At 38.5% G+C, this 19,615-nt stretch overlaps 1 protein-coding gene across 3 annotated transcripts in view; it reads left to right on the forward strand.

Annotated features, from left to right (window-relative positions):
- CSMD3 (CUB and Sushi multiple domains 3) overlaps positions 1-19,615 on the forward strand; it is a 601,007-nt gene that overhangs the window by 286,533 nt on the left and 294,859 nt on the right. For 2 of the 3 annotated variants that reach the window (XM_028736265.2, XM_028736266.2), the window contains one exon: positions 12,160-12,237. The exons of the other annotated variant lie outside the window; for it this stretch is intronic. In XM_028736265.2, coding sequence (XP_028592098.2) covers positions 12,160-12,237 — 78 coding nt within the window. The remainder of the gene's footprint in view (positions 1-12,159; positions 12,238-19,615) is intronic. 3 annotated transcript variants of the gene reach the window in all.

Here is a 19,615-nt window from a genome sequence, read left to right on the forward strand (position 1 = left end):
CCTTCCAGTAGCACCTTAAAGACCAACTAAGTTAGTTCTTGGTATGAGCTTGCACACGAAAGCTCATACCAAGAACTAACTTAGTTGGTCTTTAAGGTGCTACTGGAAGGAATTTTTTTGTTTTGACTATGGCAGACCAACACGGCTACCTATCTGTAACTGGGTAATGGTGAGTTCTGGATGGGGAAAAAAAGCCCTGGCCCTTTATCAAATTATCCCAGGGCAGTGTACGACGTTAATATAGCTCTGCAGGATTGTATTTTCCCCATTCTTTTCAGTATTGGGAAGGATTATTTTTTTTAAAAAAACAACATATGTATTAAGATTTTCAAAGTATTACAAAATGAAAAAGAAAAAAAGAAAAATACAAAATAAAAATAGTTAAAAACAATTCCATCTTTCCATTACTTATCTTTCATTTGCTTGTTTCCCGGACCTCCTTACACCTCCCATTTTTGTATTCCAATTCAATTTGTTAGTTCAGCAAATCCTTTCCCTCTTTGTTTATCCTAGTCTTTAATCTTAAAATATTGTAACATTAAATTTTTATCTGTTAATAATCCATTTTTTCATATTCCTTATAGCATTATAGCTAAAAACCACTTAGCTTCTTATCCAACATGATTCTAACATTCTTTAATTTTACAGTATTTCTGTAGATAGTCTTTAAATTTCTTCCAATCTTCTTCCACCGACTCTTCTCCCTGGTCTCGGATTCTGCCGGTCATTTCTGCCAGTTCCATATAGTCCACAGTATTGGGAAGTATTTTTGAGGTGCCCTCCAAATGTTGTTGGACTCTGGCTCTCATCAGCCTCAGCCAGCATGTTCAGTGGTCAGGAATGATGGGAGTTATAATCCAATGACATCCGAAGGACACCAAATTGGCTCTCCCTGCTCTAGGCCATAATCTGTGGACTTACAAATGCAGCATAGTTGGACCCTGAAGAAAGTAGGAAAATTTTCTATATGATTATTAAGATGCTACAGATGGGGAGGAGATGAAGAGTGAGTTGTGCTGTGCAAGACGTCCATTCTGCTTACGCATGGACACCCCTGGGTACAACCCAAATTATTTATTTAATGTTTTTATCATATAAAATTATAATGTAGCCTCAGAACACATTTGTGCTCTATGTTGGTTTTGTTGATATAGGCTGTGAGGCAAATTCGTATATAAATACTGTGTGCATTTAGATTAGATTGTTTCATTTGCATCCTTTCCATTCTAAAAGATTGTGTAGATTGAAATTATTCCATTTTTAGCCTCACACCAATCCTGTGAAGCAGGTTAGCTCGAGGGAGAGTGATTGGCGAAACAGGGATTCAAGCTTGAGTTTCCTTGGTCTAAGTCTGTCACTTTATCATATTGGCACCTGGTGCATAAACAATCAGAAACTGGTGACTGTTGGTTAGAACTACGTAGAGCATTGCCACAGCATTTTACACAGGTGTCCTTAAGAAGTAAAGGAATTTCTAGGTATAACATGCATGTGTTAAGCAGTGACGGAGCGTTCCCCACTAGTGTTTGGGCAGGTGGATGCAGTGCACTGCTGGAATGACCCCCAGCCACTGGAGCAAAGCGTGGTCACACTCCACCAACTGGCCAACCGTGCAGTGGGGACTACAGTCAGCTGACTGCTTTGAGGGGCACACTATTGAAGTTTCACAACTATAACCTGTTGCAGGATCTTAGCCAGACCCAGTTGAATATAGCAGAGCATACACAGACTTCCAGAAGCAATCAGTTTCAGGCAGGAAGGATGAAGCAGGAACAAGACGCTGGTTACTTATAGGTGTTTCTTATTTACAGCAGACTCTACAAGTTACTATATACAGGATACAGACACGAATCTTAACTCTCTCACTGAACAAACGCCAAACGACTCTCAGAACTTATACTGACCAACCAATTATCTAGCAAAGAAGGTCATGAGTCATCATGCCTAAGTGAGGACCTCGACCAATAGCAGAGTTGTATCCAAGGCTCCATATCTCTAGGCAGAATAACTCCCTTTGCTCAGTCTTCTTCGCCTTCGGCCAACTTCTTAATTGCTTTGTGGGAATCTGCATCAAATAGCACATAGTCAGAAATCCCAGCACTCACTCACAGCGCCCTGTGAGCCGAGCATCACTTTGTGAGACTTGCAAAAATGGTGCTGGGCTCACAGGGCACCGCGAGTTGTTGCATCCGTTTTACGGTGCCTTCCAGCTGGAGGGTGGTGTGAGAAGGACACAACAGGACAGGGCTCAAAGCAGTGCTGGGCTTGCTGGGTGCTGAGAGCTGGTGTGTCCTCCAGCTACAGAGCACCATGAGAAGGATGCAACAGCTCACAGGGCAGGGTGTTGTGAGGGGTGTGTACCCTCCCCCCCCCAAAAAAAACTGTGCCCAGGGTGACGGCCTCCCTATTCTGGTATGCCCCGCGGAAGACCTTAAGGTCCACAAATGACAACATTTTGGAGGTCCCAGGTCGCAAGGTGGTTGGGTTGGTCTCAACTAGGACCAGGGCCTTTTCAGTACTGGCCCCGACTTGGTGGAATGCTCTGTCACAAGAGACTAGGGCCCTGCAGGACTTGACATCTTTCCGCAGGGCCTGCAAGACAGAGCTGTTCCACCTGGCCTTTGGTTTGGACTCAGTCTGACCCTTCTGTTTCCCTCCCCTTATGGTTTTGATCTATGGGCTACTTTTAAAATGAGGCTGCATTTTAAAATTTAAATTGCATTTTAACCTGTATTTTAATTTTTTTAAAATGTTTTTACTGTAATTTTAATGGTGTTAGCAGCCCTGAGCCTGGCTCTGGCCAGAGAGGGTGGGGTATAAATAAAATTTATTATTATTATTTATTACTATTATTACCCCCCCACCACTATGCCTCTGGTGTTTTGTAAGTCTTAAATATGAAAATGCAGCTGTATTCAACTGTAGTTCTTTTTCTCTCCCTCTAGAAATAGATAAAATTATAGAAACAAACACAGAGAAAACATTCATGCTCTGAGCAAGAAATCAACCACACGCTGATAGGATTAGGAAGAGAATTCTTGTGTGCAGAATTCTTGATAATTACATGTGTATAACCTTGCGCAGAGACAGAATAGGATTAAATGGACTGCTGAACTGGTGCGGCGTGACAAATGTGATGCCCTTCCGTTTCTTAAAGAAAGATGACAAGCAAAGCAAGAGTTCTCTTTCTTCCCTCTTTTTTGGTCTGTTTTATTGCTAGTCATTGATTGGTTTCTTTCTGTACGAAATCAAGAAAGGAATGAGTCCTATTTACTGTACAAGGCAGAGAATGAAATGCTCCTTAAATGCTACATACCCTAGCCAGCAGAGAAAGAAGCATCAGCTATTTTGTTTTTTAAAAGGGTTTGAATCTGTACCAGGATTTATAGGTGGGCATTATAAAGTTTTTCCCAATATATCACTTAAAACAAAAAATGATACGGGAGATCTACTTGCTGAAATATGTAGCTGGTTGTTCATTTTTGGTGCCTTTTATTTCCTTGGCTGCTACTGTTCTTGAACCATTTTCCTTCTACTCAGTCCTAACTTTCCTTAGCCTCATTTGCCCACACAACTATTTTGACATTCAGATTTCTACAAAAGTAATCACGGGGGGGGGGGGGGATCAGCATGTTTTCTCCATCTGTTTACTGGGTTTTTTTTTTTTTGGTTTTTTTTTACTTATAGACTGCCCTTCACCACTTGGTCCTGGTGGAGGGGAGGTTTACAATCCACACACCCCCCCTCAAAAATAGCAATCTTAATCTGAATTTAAAACAAATAACCTGAGTAAAGAGGTGCATTTTTAATAATTAGTTTTTATCGAACATTTTCTGCATAAGATTCAATAAGAATTACACCGATCTAAAAGATAAAAAAGAAAATATAAGGAAAGGGAGGGAATAAAGAAGAAAAGAAAGAGGAAACGTATATTACAAAGTTCTATATCAAATTTAAATATGTTTAATTCATAAGAAGAGCTGAGTATTAGCCAAATCACTATAGGGAGAGAAAAAAATTTGTAGCATGATTCTAGCTGTATTAAACAGATTTGGATTAGTTTTCATCTGAACCATGTTACTGAATATTTTGTGCATTATATTTAGAATGTTTTATTTATGTATTTATTTGCTATTTTTTAAAAAAGTAATGGAAGAGATGTAATTGGATCAATACATGGTCAAGCACTGCAATAGACTGTCCCGTGAAAATAAATTACAGACTGTAACTATATGATAATTTCAGAGATGTTATCATGTGGGGTACAGGGCTTGATATTTTTTGTTACTCACTTATACACACCTACACACACAGAGAGAGAGGGGGGGTGAGACTCTATTTTAATAAGATTTACATATGAAATTTTGTGGCTCTGACCTAATCCAGCTTTGCCTGTCTCAAAATGCCTCTTGCATCAAGTGGCCACTTACATTCAAGCCATTGTCGGGGTGTTTTCGTTTTGTTTTTTTGAAGAAAAAAAGCCTAACTGTATGCAAAATTAAACATTAAAGTACATATAGTATACGTATAACACACATTAGAGTCAAGCCTCATCAGGTGCTATATATCTGCAGTATTAACAGATAAGTTTTTTAAAAACAATTGTTCTATGTATATCATTATGTGCTAGTTACTTTACATATCCTGCATATTTGCATAATATTATACATATAGTAATGTTTATAATAATGGATAAAATATGTGAGAATTGTCCATCATTTTAGTGGAACTGGTATAAATCCTAGTTTTCTTGTTTATATAACAATTTATAACCATTTTTATACATCTGAAGTGCAAATAAAATCTCTATGAAATCTAAAAAATAAAGAAGTTAAATTAACCAAAATTAAAATAAGTCAAATGCAAGTATTGTTGATATCAAGGAGAGAAATGGGAATTAGAAAAAAAAATATCTGTTCATGTAAACTTGACATGGAGATTTTCAGAAAATCCATTCTCTCATTATGTTAAGTCTGCCTTGGATTCTTTTTTTTAAAAAAATCAGCACAAAATCCTGCATTTAGAAATCTATTTAAATGAATATTTTAAACATTTCCCCCCTCAAAACATAAAGTATAAATATTTTAAAACAAAAATAAATGAATAACCCAGTATGAAGCTTGTTGTAATATTCACAGGCAACAGAGGTTCAGTGGGCTATTTGCATATGAGAAAGGGGTTGCTTCAAGGTAGACAGTTGATACAAAGGCGTTTGCTCATTTCTTTGATGCTCATCTCTGCTTTGACTGGCCAAACTATTTATTTGCCAAACGAGAGCAATCAGTTATTGGAGTGTTGCTTCCAGAGTGATATTCAAGTATACCTTGTTGTTGTTAATAAAAATGTTATAATCATTTTTCAAACATGTTATAATCATTTTTTTTTACAAGCATCAGAGAAAAGATCCAGTAATTCCCCACACAATGATGGCAGTTCAGGACCTTAGTACAATATAAGAAGAAAACAATCAAATATCCAAGGAATAAGGTGCTTCCTAGGAATTCTATCCCTCCAAAGCAGATTTTGGTACAATATGAGGAGCTGGGGGGGGGGGGGAGAGAGAAGGTGGAATTCCATTGCACAAGAACAAGGCTGCTTGTGCAACATTGGATATGATCCTTGATATTAGAATTGTAGAGTCATATTTCGGAAGGGACCCAACGGTTATCTAGTCCAACCCCCTGCAATGCAGGAGTCTCAGCTAAAGCATCCATGACAGATGGCCATCTCCAACCTCTACTTAAAAACCTCCAGTGAAGGAGAGTCCACAACCTTGTTAAACTTTCGGTATAACAGACCATGCACATGGGGGAAACAGTATTGTCTGAAAGATCTAACTTTGTATTGTCTAAGTAAGCATAGCTCTACTTAAATTATCCGTTCCTATAGTCGGACATACTTTCGGTTTCCTTTGTTGTTGTTGTTTTAAAAATCCATTCCAGTTTTTGTTTCTTTGAGTATGGGGGTTACATTTGGTTGGGTGGAAAGGAATTAGGTTAGTAATGATATACAGTGGTACCTCGGGTTACATACGCTTCAGGTTACATACACTTCAGGTTACAGACTCCGCTAACGCAGAAATAGTACCTCGGGTTAAGAACTTTGCTTCAGGATGAGAACAGAAATCGTGCTCTGGCGGTGCGGCAGCAGCAGGAGGCCCCATTAGCTAAAGTGGTGCTTCAGGTTAAGAACAGTTTCAGGTTAAGAATGGACCACCAGAATGAATTAAGTACTTAACCCGAGGTAGCACTGCAATATTGTTAGATTTCTTGTTTGTTATCAGTTTAAAAAAAGATTAATAAACCATTAATGAACATGAGCAAATATTTTTTCATAGTGCAGCAGAACATGATCAGGGAAAAAATAAGCTTGCAGCCAAATTCTGTTGTTTTCATTTCTCTCCCTCTGTACCTCTTGCACTATATTTTCTAAAGTAGCTTTATGTGTTTCTGTTTGTGTAATATGTGCTTTCATTGACTCATAGAACTGTAGAGTTGGGAGGGAACCTGCCACATAGAAATCTTGCCCAAAGCCATCTCTGGGTAGACAACCTTCTGGTTAACAGCCAGACACACTGACCCATTATGTCACAGTGCATGCTTGGCCACAAATAAAATCCCATGGATTTCAGTGGCGGAGTTAAAACCTGCCTAAATCAATAAGTTCTTTATTGCAGTCCAAAGACTCGCAAGACAAAATTCAGTGCATGTGAAATCCATTAAAAGCACACAGACTGCTAGGACATATCATAAGATTATGCTTGTTTCTGACTTGTATCTAATACAGATTTATCTCTTATTCTGACCACCTCAGACAAACTTGGCAACACCCAGTCACACAGGGAATCTTATCGTCTAGTAGGAGCTTGGCATAGAATTGGGCAGATTTACCTGGAAGATTTGTCAATAGTGAATTATTCAAATGTTGTCGGCCCTGCTTATATAGTCTACAGGATGAGAATGTGCTATGTGCATTATACTTCCTGGTTAGTACAAGGACATAATCTTGTGAAATAAAGGGACTCCAGGAAATCTACCTTGGAGCATTTCAGAGGGAAACACATTATGTCTAGCCTTAGTAAAAAGTCTACAATAATTGGCAACTGCTTAAATATTCAGCTGTGTAAAATAACCTGACATACTGTATACTCAGGGCACTTGGTGAATAGGTATGAGCAGGCCTGCAGATCACAGAAGGCTATATCCCACAGTCTTTGTTTTACTGATTTAAGAGCAGTGTCATAACCCATATGTGGGAGAAGGGCTCAGGAAAAACCAGTTGAAGCAGCTTTTGGGGCATTAAGCTTGGACAGCAGCTGAAGTACTCATCCTGAGATGAGTGTAGGCATAACCCTGTGCTCAGTTTAAAAAACACTGACCTTAAGTCCTTGTCAATAGAGGGCATTTCCCAGTTTCTAACAGTATGACTGAATGTGGAACATTTGGGGATTTGGAGAAGGGCCCTCAAAAATTTAGCCTAGCTCAGATGTTAGTCCTCCACTCCAGATAGTCTTGGCATTAAATACTTTAATGCAACTGTCTTGGCATTAAATACTTTAATGGCAGGTGGAACGCACTGCCCCCCTTTGGTGAAGATGTAACACAGAATGGCAGACAGACTTGTGCTTCCTAAAAGTCAGCAGATCTATGAGTGGTCCATGATATTGTACGATAGAATGTCAGCCCTAGGTGTTTTGAAAAATACTAATCTGTTCTAGAACATGACCATCTAGTGTCCATTTACATTGGGGATAGATCATATTGTGTGCATCTTGCAAGCCAGACCGAAAATATATTTATTCAAGCAACCAATAGAGCTCAAGCAAAATGTGATGTTAAACATATTGCCATGTAATGAAGCAATTTTGGTTGGAAAAAGTGCAGAACATATACTGTATGATGCGCAGCAAATCATATCTTCTTTTCCCTCTTATATTGCATACACATACAGTGGTACCTTGGTTCTCAAATGCATTGGTACTCAAACAACTTGGAACCCAAACACTGCAAACCCAGAAGTAAATGTTCCAGTTTGCAAAAATAATTTGGAAGCTGAATGTGCTCCATTTTGAGTGTTTTGCTTCCGATTTGAGTGCCGCACTTCCATTTTGAGTGTCACACTGAGGTCTGACTGTTTTTGCTATTTATCTTGTGTTTTTGCGGCTCTTTTTTTGTGACTGTGTGGAACCCAGTTCAGCTACTGATTGACTGATTGTGTGACTGCAATACATTGTTTATTGCTTTCATTTTATGAATCAATGGTCTCATTAGATAGTAAAATTCATGTTAAATTGCTGTTTTAGGGGTTGTTTTTAAAAGTCTGGAACGGATTAATCCATTTTGCATGACTTTCTATGGGAAAGAGCACTTTGGTTTTGGAACACTTTGGTTTTGGAACAGACTTCTGGAACGGATTAAGTTTGAGAACCAAGGTTCCACAGTACTGGTGGGAATGGTTCCAGTACTGTCTGTGGTAGAGCACATGCTTTGCAAGCCAATGTCCCCAGATTCAATCCCAGGCATCTCCAGTTAGGTCTGGAAATAAGCTACTGTCTGAAACCCTGAAGAGCAGCTGCCAGTTATTGTGGATTCTATGGGGTTAAATAAGCTAATGGTTTGAGTCAGTGTAGCACAGCTTCCTTTGTAATTTAGTCTACATAAATTTTGTGTGTGTGTGTGTGTGTGTGTGTGGTGGATTGGCTGGACAATAAGAGGAATGGTGGAAGGAACAAGCTGGAGAACTCAGAGCCTGGGGATTGGTGGTGGAATGACAATCAGAGGCAGAAGAGGGAGAAGCCTGTGAGGAGGCGTCAGAAGCTGAAGAAGTAACAGGGCCTAGTGAGCAGGGAGAGTCTGTGGCAGAGCAGAATCCAGAATCAGCAGCAGCAGTGGAAGCAGGAGATGAGGGAGTCCAAGAGGCAGAAAGGAGTAAGGCTGGTGAATGAGCCAGGGAGTCTCCCACTCCTGCCGTGACAAGTTCCCCAGAACCAGAAGAGGTATGAAGAGGGAGCAGCAAAGACAGGCAAATTAGATTGCTTAGGAAAGACCCGGGGAGAGGTGGAGACTTAGGCAGCTGTGGGAAGGCAGACCTTCAGACTCCACAACTTCCTCACAGGGGCAAGATCTCCTGGGTAGAGTTGCTGTGCTCATTAGACCTGGAACTTCTGAATGGACTTTGTTTCATCTAATAAAGAGTTAACATCACTTACTCTGTGTGATTTATTGCTGACCCGCTCCAAACACCTGCTCCTGTCAGTGTGTGTGTGTGTGTGTGTGTGTGCGTGTTAAATCCAGCAAACCCCAAGCCTTTTCTTTTTTTAAGGACTACTATACAAAACCATTAATGTCACTTAATATTTTCAATCAAAGCCTTCATCCACTTCCATACTTCATTATTCTGCCCATGCTATCTCTACATAAAGCCACATAATTATCATCATTATACTCTGGAATTGCAGGGTGGGGAGTGAAATTTTATTATTTGGCTTTCTTTTATAACAGTTATGAACTGTCCATTTTCATAGGACAGGGAGCTTTTGAAGTGTTTTGCCTTTGAAAACTAATTAACATGATCACCTTAAACTGTGAAATTACTCAAATGGTTCTGTTTCTTAAAATGTGAGGTCTTTCTTCAATTAGTTATTATTATATATTAAACACAACTGAAACATAGAAAAAGGTCCCCCCCCTACCTCAAGAGACTTAAAAAATAATACTCATTGAACTATGCTTGGAGGTTTATGGGTTCTCTGGGCTTCCTGCCACAATCTATTCTTTTTCTTTCTCACATGTACTTCAAACCTAAGCCTTACTCTACTATTTTAACCATACAGTGTTTTCATACAGCTATGTTCAATATGTAATTCTCTTTTTGTTTGCATTGTTGAATTCCAAATATTTACATATTATTGAAAGCAAATATGTGTAATCTAAACTTGGGGCATGATCCAACCAATGTCAAGCATTATTGAACCACATTGATTTCAAGCGTGCACCGGAATCCTACATATCTAATTGGTTGGAAGTAAATTTCCCTGTGCTTATTGGGATTTGCTCCAAAGTAAATGTACATAGAATTTCATGGCACATACTTAACTCGCCAATCGAAATCAACTTGGCAGGTTCATGTCCATTTATATTAATAAGCAATCATCTCTACTATTTTGCTTCTGTCATTTTTATCTTTTTCTTCCCTTCCTGTGATTGTTTCATCTCTTTCTTTCATATTCTTTGCATCGCTGCTATTTCATAGCAGCTGCACAATGATATACTTAAAAAAGAAAGAAAGAAAGAAAGAAAAATTGAAAAAATAAATATATTATATGCAAAAAATATAGTAAAAGCAGGGGTGTTTTGAGGAGAGTTTAGAAACTAAAACTAGCTATATTTCTAAACAGGTAAATAAAACTCAATTAGAAGTAGTGGAGATGTAGTTTAATGTTATTAGTTACTGATGTCATAATGATGCTTATCAGATGACAAATGGCACCAGGGAAGTCTGTTCTAATGAATGATATAACAGACTGTGAGTTAGCATTAAACATAGGCTGCCTTTATGACAGCGACACGGTTATTTCTCTTGTGGTTTTGGGAATCCTGTGTATTCATATGTGGAAGCATGCCCCATTAAACTCAGTAGGATTGGGCTGTTTGAAAAATAATTTGAAGCGCACTGTAGTTTCTCTCTCTCTCTTCCAGCATTTACAAAATAGTGGGACATGTCCTATACTTAGAGAAAACTCTTCTAGAAAGATAACCATAGGGTGATTTTATGCCAGTATTTCCACACAGTGACCTAAAACTCAAGATCCCTATATGTACGCAAGACTATCTGCCTGCTGCTATGTTGTGTCATCACTAAATGTCATGCCTGTTGGAAGCTTTCCTCACAAGACAGCAGCCAGTGGTTTCTTAGGCAGAGTAACTAGATCTAGTATAGTATAGGAGTCCTGCAATTTTAATAGAAAAGAGGGTTACATCTAGTTAATATACAGTGCAAGCATATTAAGGAAGGAAGTGCAATTAGGATTGCAGTCTTACACGCCAATAGGTGAACAGAAAGACCATCCCATCTGAGCTGATATCAGCTGAGGTTGACTTCACCACCTAATGAAACATCACTTGTTCTGACATATCTTAGACCGCATCTTACTGTATCCTCACATATCCTTCCTTGGAGCAAATTTGCAAGGATGTGCTAATCTGAAATCTGGTAACATACAGGGACAATTCAGATAGTTCATTCTGTTACAAATCATAATGTAAAAAATCAGATACAGTCTCCTTGGTTTTTTGATCTACTGTGATAGGCTTTTCAGAGTTTAATATACTGAAACTGATTGCCATACAGATAGGTTGGAAATGGGTTATCTTTCCATCCTTACATGATCTAACTTTGTGACCATATTGCTGATGATGCAGTTTTCTTTTTCTGGCCACAAAGTTAATTTACAGATCTTAAACTTAAATGTGCAGAAATAGACAGATTGATGGAAGGGGGGGGGGGAGAGAGAGAGAGAGGTAGATTAACTAACCTCATATTGATTCATTCAATATTGTCATTGCTTTACTCACACCACTGTCAGAAAATATTTTGGAGAATGATCATGGCTTTCTTGTATGTCCTCCTGAATGTATTTTGAGCCCATACAAAACTGCTCCAGGATGGGAGGTGTTCCAATTTTGCGTTTTAAAAGCATAGAAAATATCGCAGCAGATACTTAATAAGGGAAATAAAAACTCATTAAATGAGACAGGGATTTGGAAACACTATTGTGAACCTCTATTAAATTCTTGGCTTTCCAGGTTCCATAATGGTATAATAAATTTACACAAAATCAGTTGTGGAACATGGAAACTGGAATATTTAAATTTGTTTTAGAATTTTGCATAAGAGGCATCATACACTCACTACAGGAAAAATAATAATGTTATGCCTATTTGTTTGTTCCTGTATACTTTTATATAATATAAATACTGCCTTTTGTGTAAAAACAAAAAAAAATGGACTCTGTTCTTTTTCTCTCTCTATGGGTACACAATATTGTTGAAGGCAATTATGCTTAATTTGCACCTCCATGATAAAAAGAACTGTCAATTGAAATGAACTCTTGTTAGACTGTATTATCTGATATGTGTTTTTGTTTGTTTTCTTAACTAGTGAAAAAGGCCATAGATTTTAAATCTAGAGGATTTAAATTGTTTCCAGGGAAAGACAACAGCAACAAGTTTTCTATCTGTGAGTGTACTCCTTTTTGTTACTTTTTCTAGTGCAAGAGTGAAGTTTGTGCTGTCTGTGTTGTTTGTGTGTGTTTTCAATATTGTTCACATATATCTAAGCACTTAACTGTATTAAATATGTATTCTATAGTCTGCATGGTGAACGTGAAAGTGTAATTGTACTCTGAAGTGACTTTATGCAAATATGGCATCACTGCAGTTAATTTTCTTTGTGAATATTCCAAATTTAAATTTTGAAGTTCTACAAATGCCCCCCCCCCCTTTTCTAGCAGTAGGCTTTTACTTGAAGTTAAATTAATATGCGCACTCATCCATGCAATCCCTAAACATGTCTTCTCAGATAAACATGTATTATCAGTAGTAACCTCAACTAAATTTGTAGCGACTGATTCTTTAATGAGTGCTTAAGACAATGGCCTTTTAGAGTTGATTGAAAAGGGATAATGAATTTTTTTACTAATATAATATTAATGCAGATTAATGCACGAAAGCTATAATAAACTAGATATAATAACCATTTATGTTCCATGGGGGGAGGATTGTGGGGGTTCTGGATTAGAGAATGAACTGGGTATGACAACTAGTCAGAAACAGATGCTTATTTTCTAGCCTGAAGAAGAAAATGGTAAAATATTATAAAATAAACTTTATACCTTCCTAAACTGATTTCCCCCCTACTCATAGTGCCAGAGTCCTTTATACTTTCAACAGAACACAATGAACTACACATTAAAAAGTTGACCCAAATTGTGACTCCCACCTCAACTTCATCATTCTATCTGTAGGCTGCAGAGTTGGAAGAAATTTCAGCAATGGGGATGTGCTGCAAACAGGGAAGTATTTCTTTCCCACTAGACTTCCTCACTTTGATTTGCCTTTGCGTTGATGCCATATAGCAAGAGATTAGACTAAGTGATAGTGACTGGAGGCAAATCAAAATGGTTGCAAGATGCCCTAAGTCCAGCGTCTCGTGTGCCTGAAGAAGAAAAAACGACAACTGGTATTCAGTAACCATCATTGAGCTAGCAGAGGAGGCCTCTTGAACCCCCCTTTCAAGCTGAACTATTTTTTCTTGGATTTTTAAAAATTTCTTCCAATGTACAAAAATGTAGTGCGGGAATTTATTGCAGTGTTTCACCAGGACCACGAACAATCTGTCTTCAGGTTGCTTCCAGGTCTTTCCTAATCTGCGCCAATCAGCAGTGATGATAGTAGGGGATCCACAAGCAACCTGGTGAATACGATTCATTGCTGGTGGCAAATGGTGTGATTACAATCTGCCATTTTTAGCCACTGCATGTTTTACAGGGCCAGATCTGTTTAGCTTCAGTGACAGAATTGCATCCAAATACTATCAGACCATTCTCTGAGCCACATGACTGATCAGTCCCTATTAAGGAAGTGCCATGCGAAGATTCAGGTTTGATTATGATGAAGTAACTTAGCCAGTCTGCTGGCCTTAAATGAGTTTCTGTAAGCACAGATATCTGCAAATTAGGGATAAAGCATGGCTCTACTTCTACCCTTACCAAGAGTAAAAGTAGACATAACATTAGCAGGTACATTCTGTGTCAAATGTGCTCAAAATTCTGAAGATGAAAGGAAATGTTTATCAATATATTTAATTTTAGCACCTGAAGCTAGCAGAGATTACTTGGAAAAAGCATAATATCAACTGTATGCCATTTTAAGTCACTTTTCAGAGTAGAACCACTTTTGAAACATTTCAATATGATCTATATGCATAAAATGTGTACACTGAGTTTCTTCTTCACTTCTCAGGCTTGTGACTAAGGTCAAGTGTTCTTCATCGATAAATTGCCGTTTGTTGAATTTTGTGTGCACCTCGGGCAGATTTTGTTTGTGTTGGTCATATGCAAAAACTGTGTTGGAATCGGTTCCACGTACTTAGTATGGGGAGAACATTCAGGGGAATTTCTGCATCAGGTATTCTACATAGCCAAGCCCATTCAACGTTTTGTTATAAAGGAAAAATAAAGTAGGCCTATTTTTTACTATGAACACCTGGAATTATTTTGAGCGAATCAGATCAATGCTCCACATAGTTCATTATTTTCTGCCCTGACTGGTTGGAACTTTTTGTAATGTAGCTTTTCCCAATATTAATTTCAGACCTCGCACTCCAGTGGAGCCATGGGTTCTTTTCAAATCAATTTGTAGTACTGGTTATTTAATCTATAAAACACAATTGTCTAAACGACCATTGGGCAGACTGGTTCTCTATTTGGGGGAACACAATAAACTGGGGGAAGAAAAGAAGAAAGATGTAAAAATTGCAGAATGGTAGTGAGGAAAGAGAAAAAGTTTCACTCTTTGCTAGTATTTCCTTCCTTTTGGTAGATGGATGCAGGAGGGTACAAATAGATACTGACTTTCAAGGTTCTGCATAACCAAAAGAGTTGGCTGAAACAATTTTGAAACATGAAATAGGATAATATAAACAAATCATTTCTTTTTCACGAGGAAACAGCAATTGAACTGAGAATGGGCTTGATCAACTTGCGTAACGTTTATTTTGCTACTAAAACTAAAGTCATGTTAATGCAACATTTAACACTTTCACCTGATGCCATTGCTACTAACATCCATCCTTGATGTGCTGAACTGGATAAGGTCATTCATAACTACTGTTGCTGCTACTGTGATTAGGTACCTCCTTCTGCCTTTAATGCTAAGCATTTACTTGGTGCCAGTAGATTGCTAGGTACTGTTCAGAATGTAACAGTGAGATGGCCCATTCTGCTTGTATTTTAAGCCAGAAATAACTACAGGCAGGCAGTTCAAATTTTACCAGCAAATTAGCAACATATATAAACTTTCATGCAGAAAATTTATTTTAGTAAAATGCTGTACCATTTAATACTTTGTAAACAGTGATTAGTTAGCTATTCAGCGCCACATATGATAAATGGGCATTAACCATGCTTTTTTAAAAAGGGGGGGGGGTTAGTTTGAAACGTCTATGTACTTACAATTGCAAAGACCAATGAAACGTTAATTTTAGCTCTAATTCAACATTTTGTCCAGTCAGCCATACCATTTTGTAAGGGTCATTCAGAATACTTGGATTCCAAACGGATGTAATTATTGTTGTCTGCAAACCTATGGGCAGCCCATTATTCAGAACTTGTGCTATACTGGTTGTAATAAACACTTGTGCGGTATATGTTTGTTAATTTGTAGAGCACCCTTATGTGGCAATAATATAAGCAAATAATATGGATGTTGGGCTGGTCAGAAGGAGAGAGATCCATGAGGAAAAGGGCATAGCATAGCGACATCCATATATAGGTGCTACTGAAAGCCTTGGAATTTGACGAGGTCATCAAGAATCTGTATTTCAAGGACTGTGTATCCTATCCACACTGAAGCATAATCCAGAATAGCTAGCTAAGATGTGAAAGGGAAGAAAAATAAAGCCCAGAGATATTATCTTTGCTTAATCTAAATGCTGTTGCTGTTTCTTTAAGTAAGGGCTCCCCCTGTCTCCTGTCCCTAGCACTAAGCTAAAGCACAGAAAGAAATTGGAATCTCTACCCCAATTAACCATTCTGTGTTTGCCTTGACATGTTCTTTACTAGCAAACACTAGTGCTGTGCCGAATCTTTGTCTCACATTTGTAGGCAGTCTTTCAACCCATGGGAAAGAAGAGCTGTTTTCCTGCCTGTCTCAGGATCATATTTTTACATTGTCGTTTTGTTTTTACTTTCTGTCCAAGAAGAACAGACCAGCAATGGGACAGCAACTTCTTATCCCATCCAGATACCTTCAAGCCCCGTGCCACTTAGTGATTCTATTTATTTACTATGAATTGTAGGTAACCAGGTCATACACAGCATAGGCCCACTGAAATCAACGGGCATGACTAACTCATGAGTATGACTCAGTTCAATATCACTTTATATTTCTATGGCTGAACATGTGACCAAAAGTATATGTTCTCTGGTCAGATCACAAAAAAAGAATAAAATGAAATGTAAAAAAAAAGTCAATTTCAAAATAAATAAAAACAGCATAAAAAATATGTCTGACAGAAAACATGGGAGTCATACACTTGAGAAGCTCAACTAACTAGACACTAGGTTTTTTTTTCAAAGGTCTGGGTGATTGGCTATTTTACCTTCTCAACAATTCTTCTTGAAGTTTAATACTGTTGCAAGGCAGAGCCCTCAGGAATTGGAATACTGGTGAAAGCAGTTAGGTTGGTGAGTACCAGGGACAGAGCCTTCTGGGTGGTGGCCTCATATCTGGGATGACCTGTCCAAGAAGTTCATATGGTCCCCTCTCTGTTTTCTTGTAGAAAATCCCTAAATACGTTTTTCCTGTCTGCATTTCAGTGGTTTTAGGGTTTGCTTGTTTTAAAGAATTATTTCACCTGTTACTTCTTTAATGTTAGTTGTTTTTACTATTATTTTTAATATTCAAATTGGATACAATAATCTTAATTGTAGAGTTCTGCTGCTTGTGGAAAAGATGGGGCAGCTACTTATATCCAAATTTTAGGTGGACCTAGAATGGTAGAGCTGGAAGGAATCCCAAGGGTCATCTAGTCTAACCCCCTGCAATGTAGGACTCTCAGCTAAAGCATCCATGGCATATGGCCAGCCAATCTCTGCTTAAAAACCTTCAGTGAAGGAAAATCCACCACCTTCTGAGGGAATCCATTCCACTGTCTTAGAGCTCTTGCTATAAGAAAGTTCTTCCTGATGTTTAGTCAGAATCTCCCTTCTTGTAACTTGAAGTCATTGGTTTGGGTCCTAGCCTCTGGAGCAAGAGAAAACAAGTTTGCTCCATCTTCCATGTGTCAGCCCTTGAGATATCGGAAGATGACTACCATATCTCAGTCTCCTCTTTTCTAGGCTAAGCCTGGAACTCAACTCCCTCAGCTGTTGCTCATACATATGGATTGGTTTCCAGATCCCTGATCATCTCCTTAAATCATGGTGGCCAGAACTGGACACATTACTATAGGCTAGCAAACCTTAAGAGGACTGGATTTGCCCCCTTTCCAGGAACTGGGCTACCTCAGAATCCAGAGGATCTTGAACACCCCACTTCCACCCCGTCTCATTTTAGGGCCTTCCATCAGCAGTAGAATGACCAAGCTGCAGTTTCTGTGGCCAAGGCAGTGGAAGCTGCTCACTGGTCATGGCCAGCAGACAGGGATATCTGCTGGATCCTAACCACCTCCAACAGCATGGATTCTGAGTTAGGATTGTAGCTTTAATATAAGTTATGATTTGCTGTAACCTCCCTTTGGAGAGTATGTACTCCATCAGGCGGCACAACATCCAGCAGCAACAACATTTTCCATGTCATGCAACTTTGGAACAGATGTTTGGAATGAGGAGGGCTGTTGCTCAGTGGTAGAGCATATGGTTTACATGCCAAAGGTCCCTTGACTGGGAGGGTGGAGGCGCTGGCAGTCAGTGTAGTCAATACTGAGCTCATTGAACTAATGTTTTGACTCAGTATAGGTCAGCTTCCTGTGTTTCTGTCTTCCCATTAGCAAGTCTTCTGCAATATATCCATTAGCTCTTAGTGGTGTTAACCTGTAGCATATATGAGTCAGTCAAGATTCTCCTTGAACTCTGACATTTGTAGAAGTACAACAAATCTTTAAGAGAGGGAAGACTAAGAGAATGAACATCCAATCTGTTCATTTATGTCACATTGATTTCAGTAAGAAATTAAACATGTGCTAAATTCACTCCGATTGAAATTAGTGTGATTTAAATGTGCTAGTTCTTACCATGGTTATATAATAAATATATTATATAATGCTTATGCTAGTATAAATAGCAACATAAATTATTTATTATTGTTTTCTATCCTCGTCATGTATTTCATCCTACTTTTGATTTGGATATATCACCAATATACGAATGGACAAGTTAAGAATGTTTCACACATACTCTTCCATCTCGAGATTCATAGGAGCACTGAATATTTATCAACTACATTTGCCCCAACTATTTATTTTTCTTTTTAAAAAAGAAATCAAATGTTGAGATACAGTAATTCAGTTTTTGTCACTTGAAAATAACCTCTATTACTGATGTAATCTGAAGGAATCTAACTTTAATTTCACCTCCACTTCAACTACAGATAGATGTCAAACATGGAGACATAAAAACTTAATGTGAGTTGTGCCCAGCCAGATTAGAGGATGGATACGTCAATAGTAAAAAAATAAAATAAGTGGCTGAGAAAACAAGAATGACCACATTACACTCTCTGTGAAGGATCAGTTACTGACAGAAAGTGTTTATTAATTTGTAAACCTGCAATGCTATGGATGTTTAGCTGGGAGTAAGTTCCATAGGACATTCTAGTGCTTACTTCTGAATAAATGTGTTCAGTGCACTGTAAATGACAACTAAATGGACACCCCCACCCCCTCAGCACATATATCATAGCCTTGTAATGGCCTATGCCTCCTAAGGAAGAATGAAGTCAGATCATAGGCATGGAAGAATGTACATAAGGGCTGAATGTATAGTGCTTCTGTAATCTGTCTCTTCAAACTGATGGTGGGAGATCAGATGTATAAATGTTTATTAGGAAACCTCCCTGCAGATCCAAAACCTAACTCAACCATCTCCTTCACTGTTCACATTTGAGTTTTGCATGTTCAGGAAGGAGAAATATTTTGCACCATGGAGCTTTTGAGCAGTGTGGATAAGTACTGCACTTCAAAGTGGTATTATCCAATACAGTAACAGCCAAACTACATGAAGCTAATGAAAGTGTGCTTTTATTGAAAGGTGAGGCAGAATGAGAAACAACCTTCTTCTCATCCAAGTTCCCATATTCGTCGGGTGACAAAGGCATTAGGGCTCAGGAGACAAACCCTGCTTGCTCCTTATGCAACGGAGACACTTATTTTATCTTAGGCATGCAAGATAGGCTGTATACTTCAGCTTAGAAGATGAAGGGGAAATGAACCAAAGGAATTGCTGCATGGGATTGTAATTATCACAATGGCTGGTTAAGTTCACAATAAAACATGTTTTATACTGGAAAGAGAACAAGGGTTATGCTCAGACATTCCCAACTCCCCATCCCTTCTCCCATAGTTTCCCACAATGTATAATCTAGTGGTTATGAAACAATTCTATACAGTGGTACCTCGGGTTACATATGCTTCAGGTTACATAAGCTTCAGGTTACAGACTCCGCTAACCCAGAAGTAGTGCTTCAGGTTAAGAACTTTGCTTCAGGATGAGAACAGAAATCATGCTCTGGCGGCGTGGCGGCAGCAGGAGGCCCAATTAGCTAAAGTGGTGCTTCAGGTTAAGAACAGTTTCAGGTTAAGTACGGACCTCCAGAATGAATTAAGTACTTAACCCGAG

The sequence above is a fragment of the Podarcis muralis genome, chromosome 8 (assembly GCF_964188315.1).
Source record: "Podarcis muralis chromosome 8, rPodMur119.hap1.1, whole genome shotgun sequence".
In the NCBI taxonomy this organism is placed as follows: Eukaryota; Metazoa; Chordata; class Lepidosauria; order Squamata; family Lacertidae; genus Podarcis; species Podarcis muralis.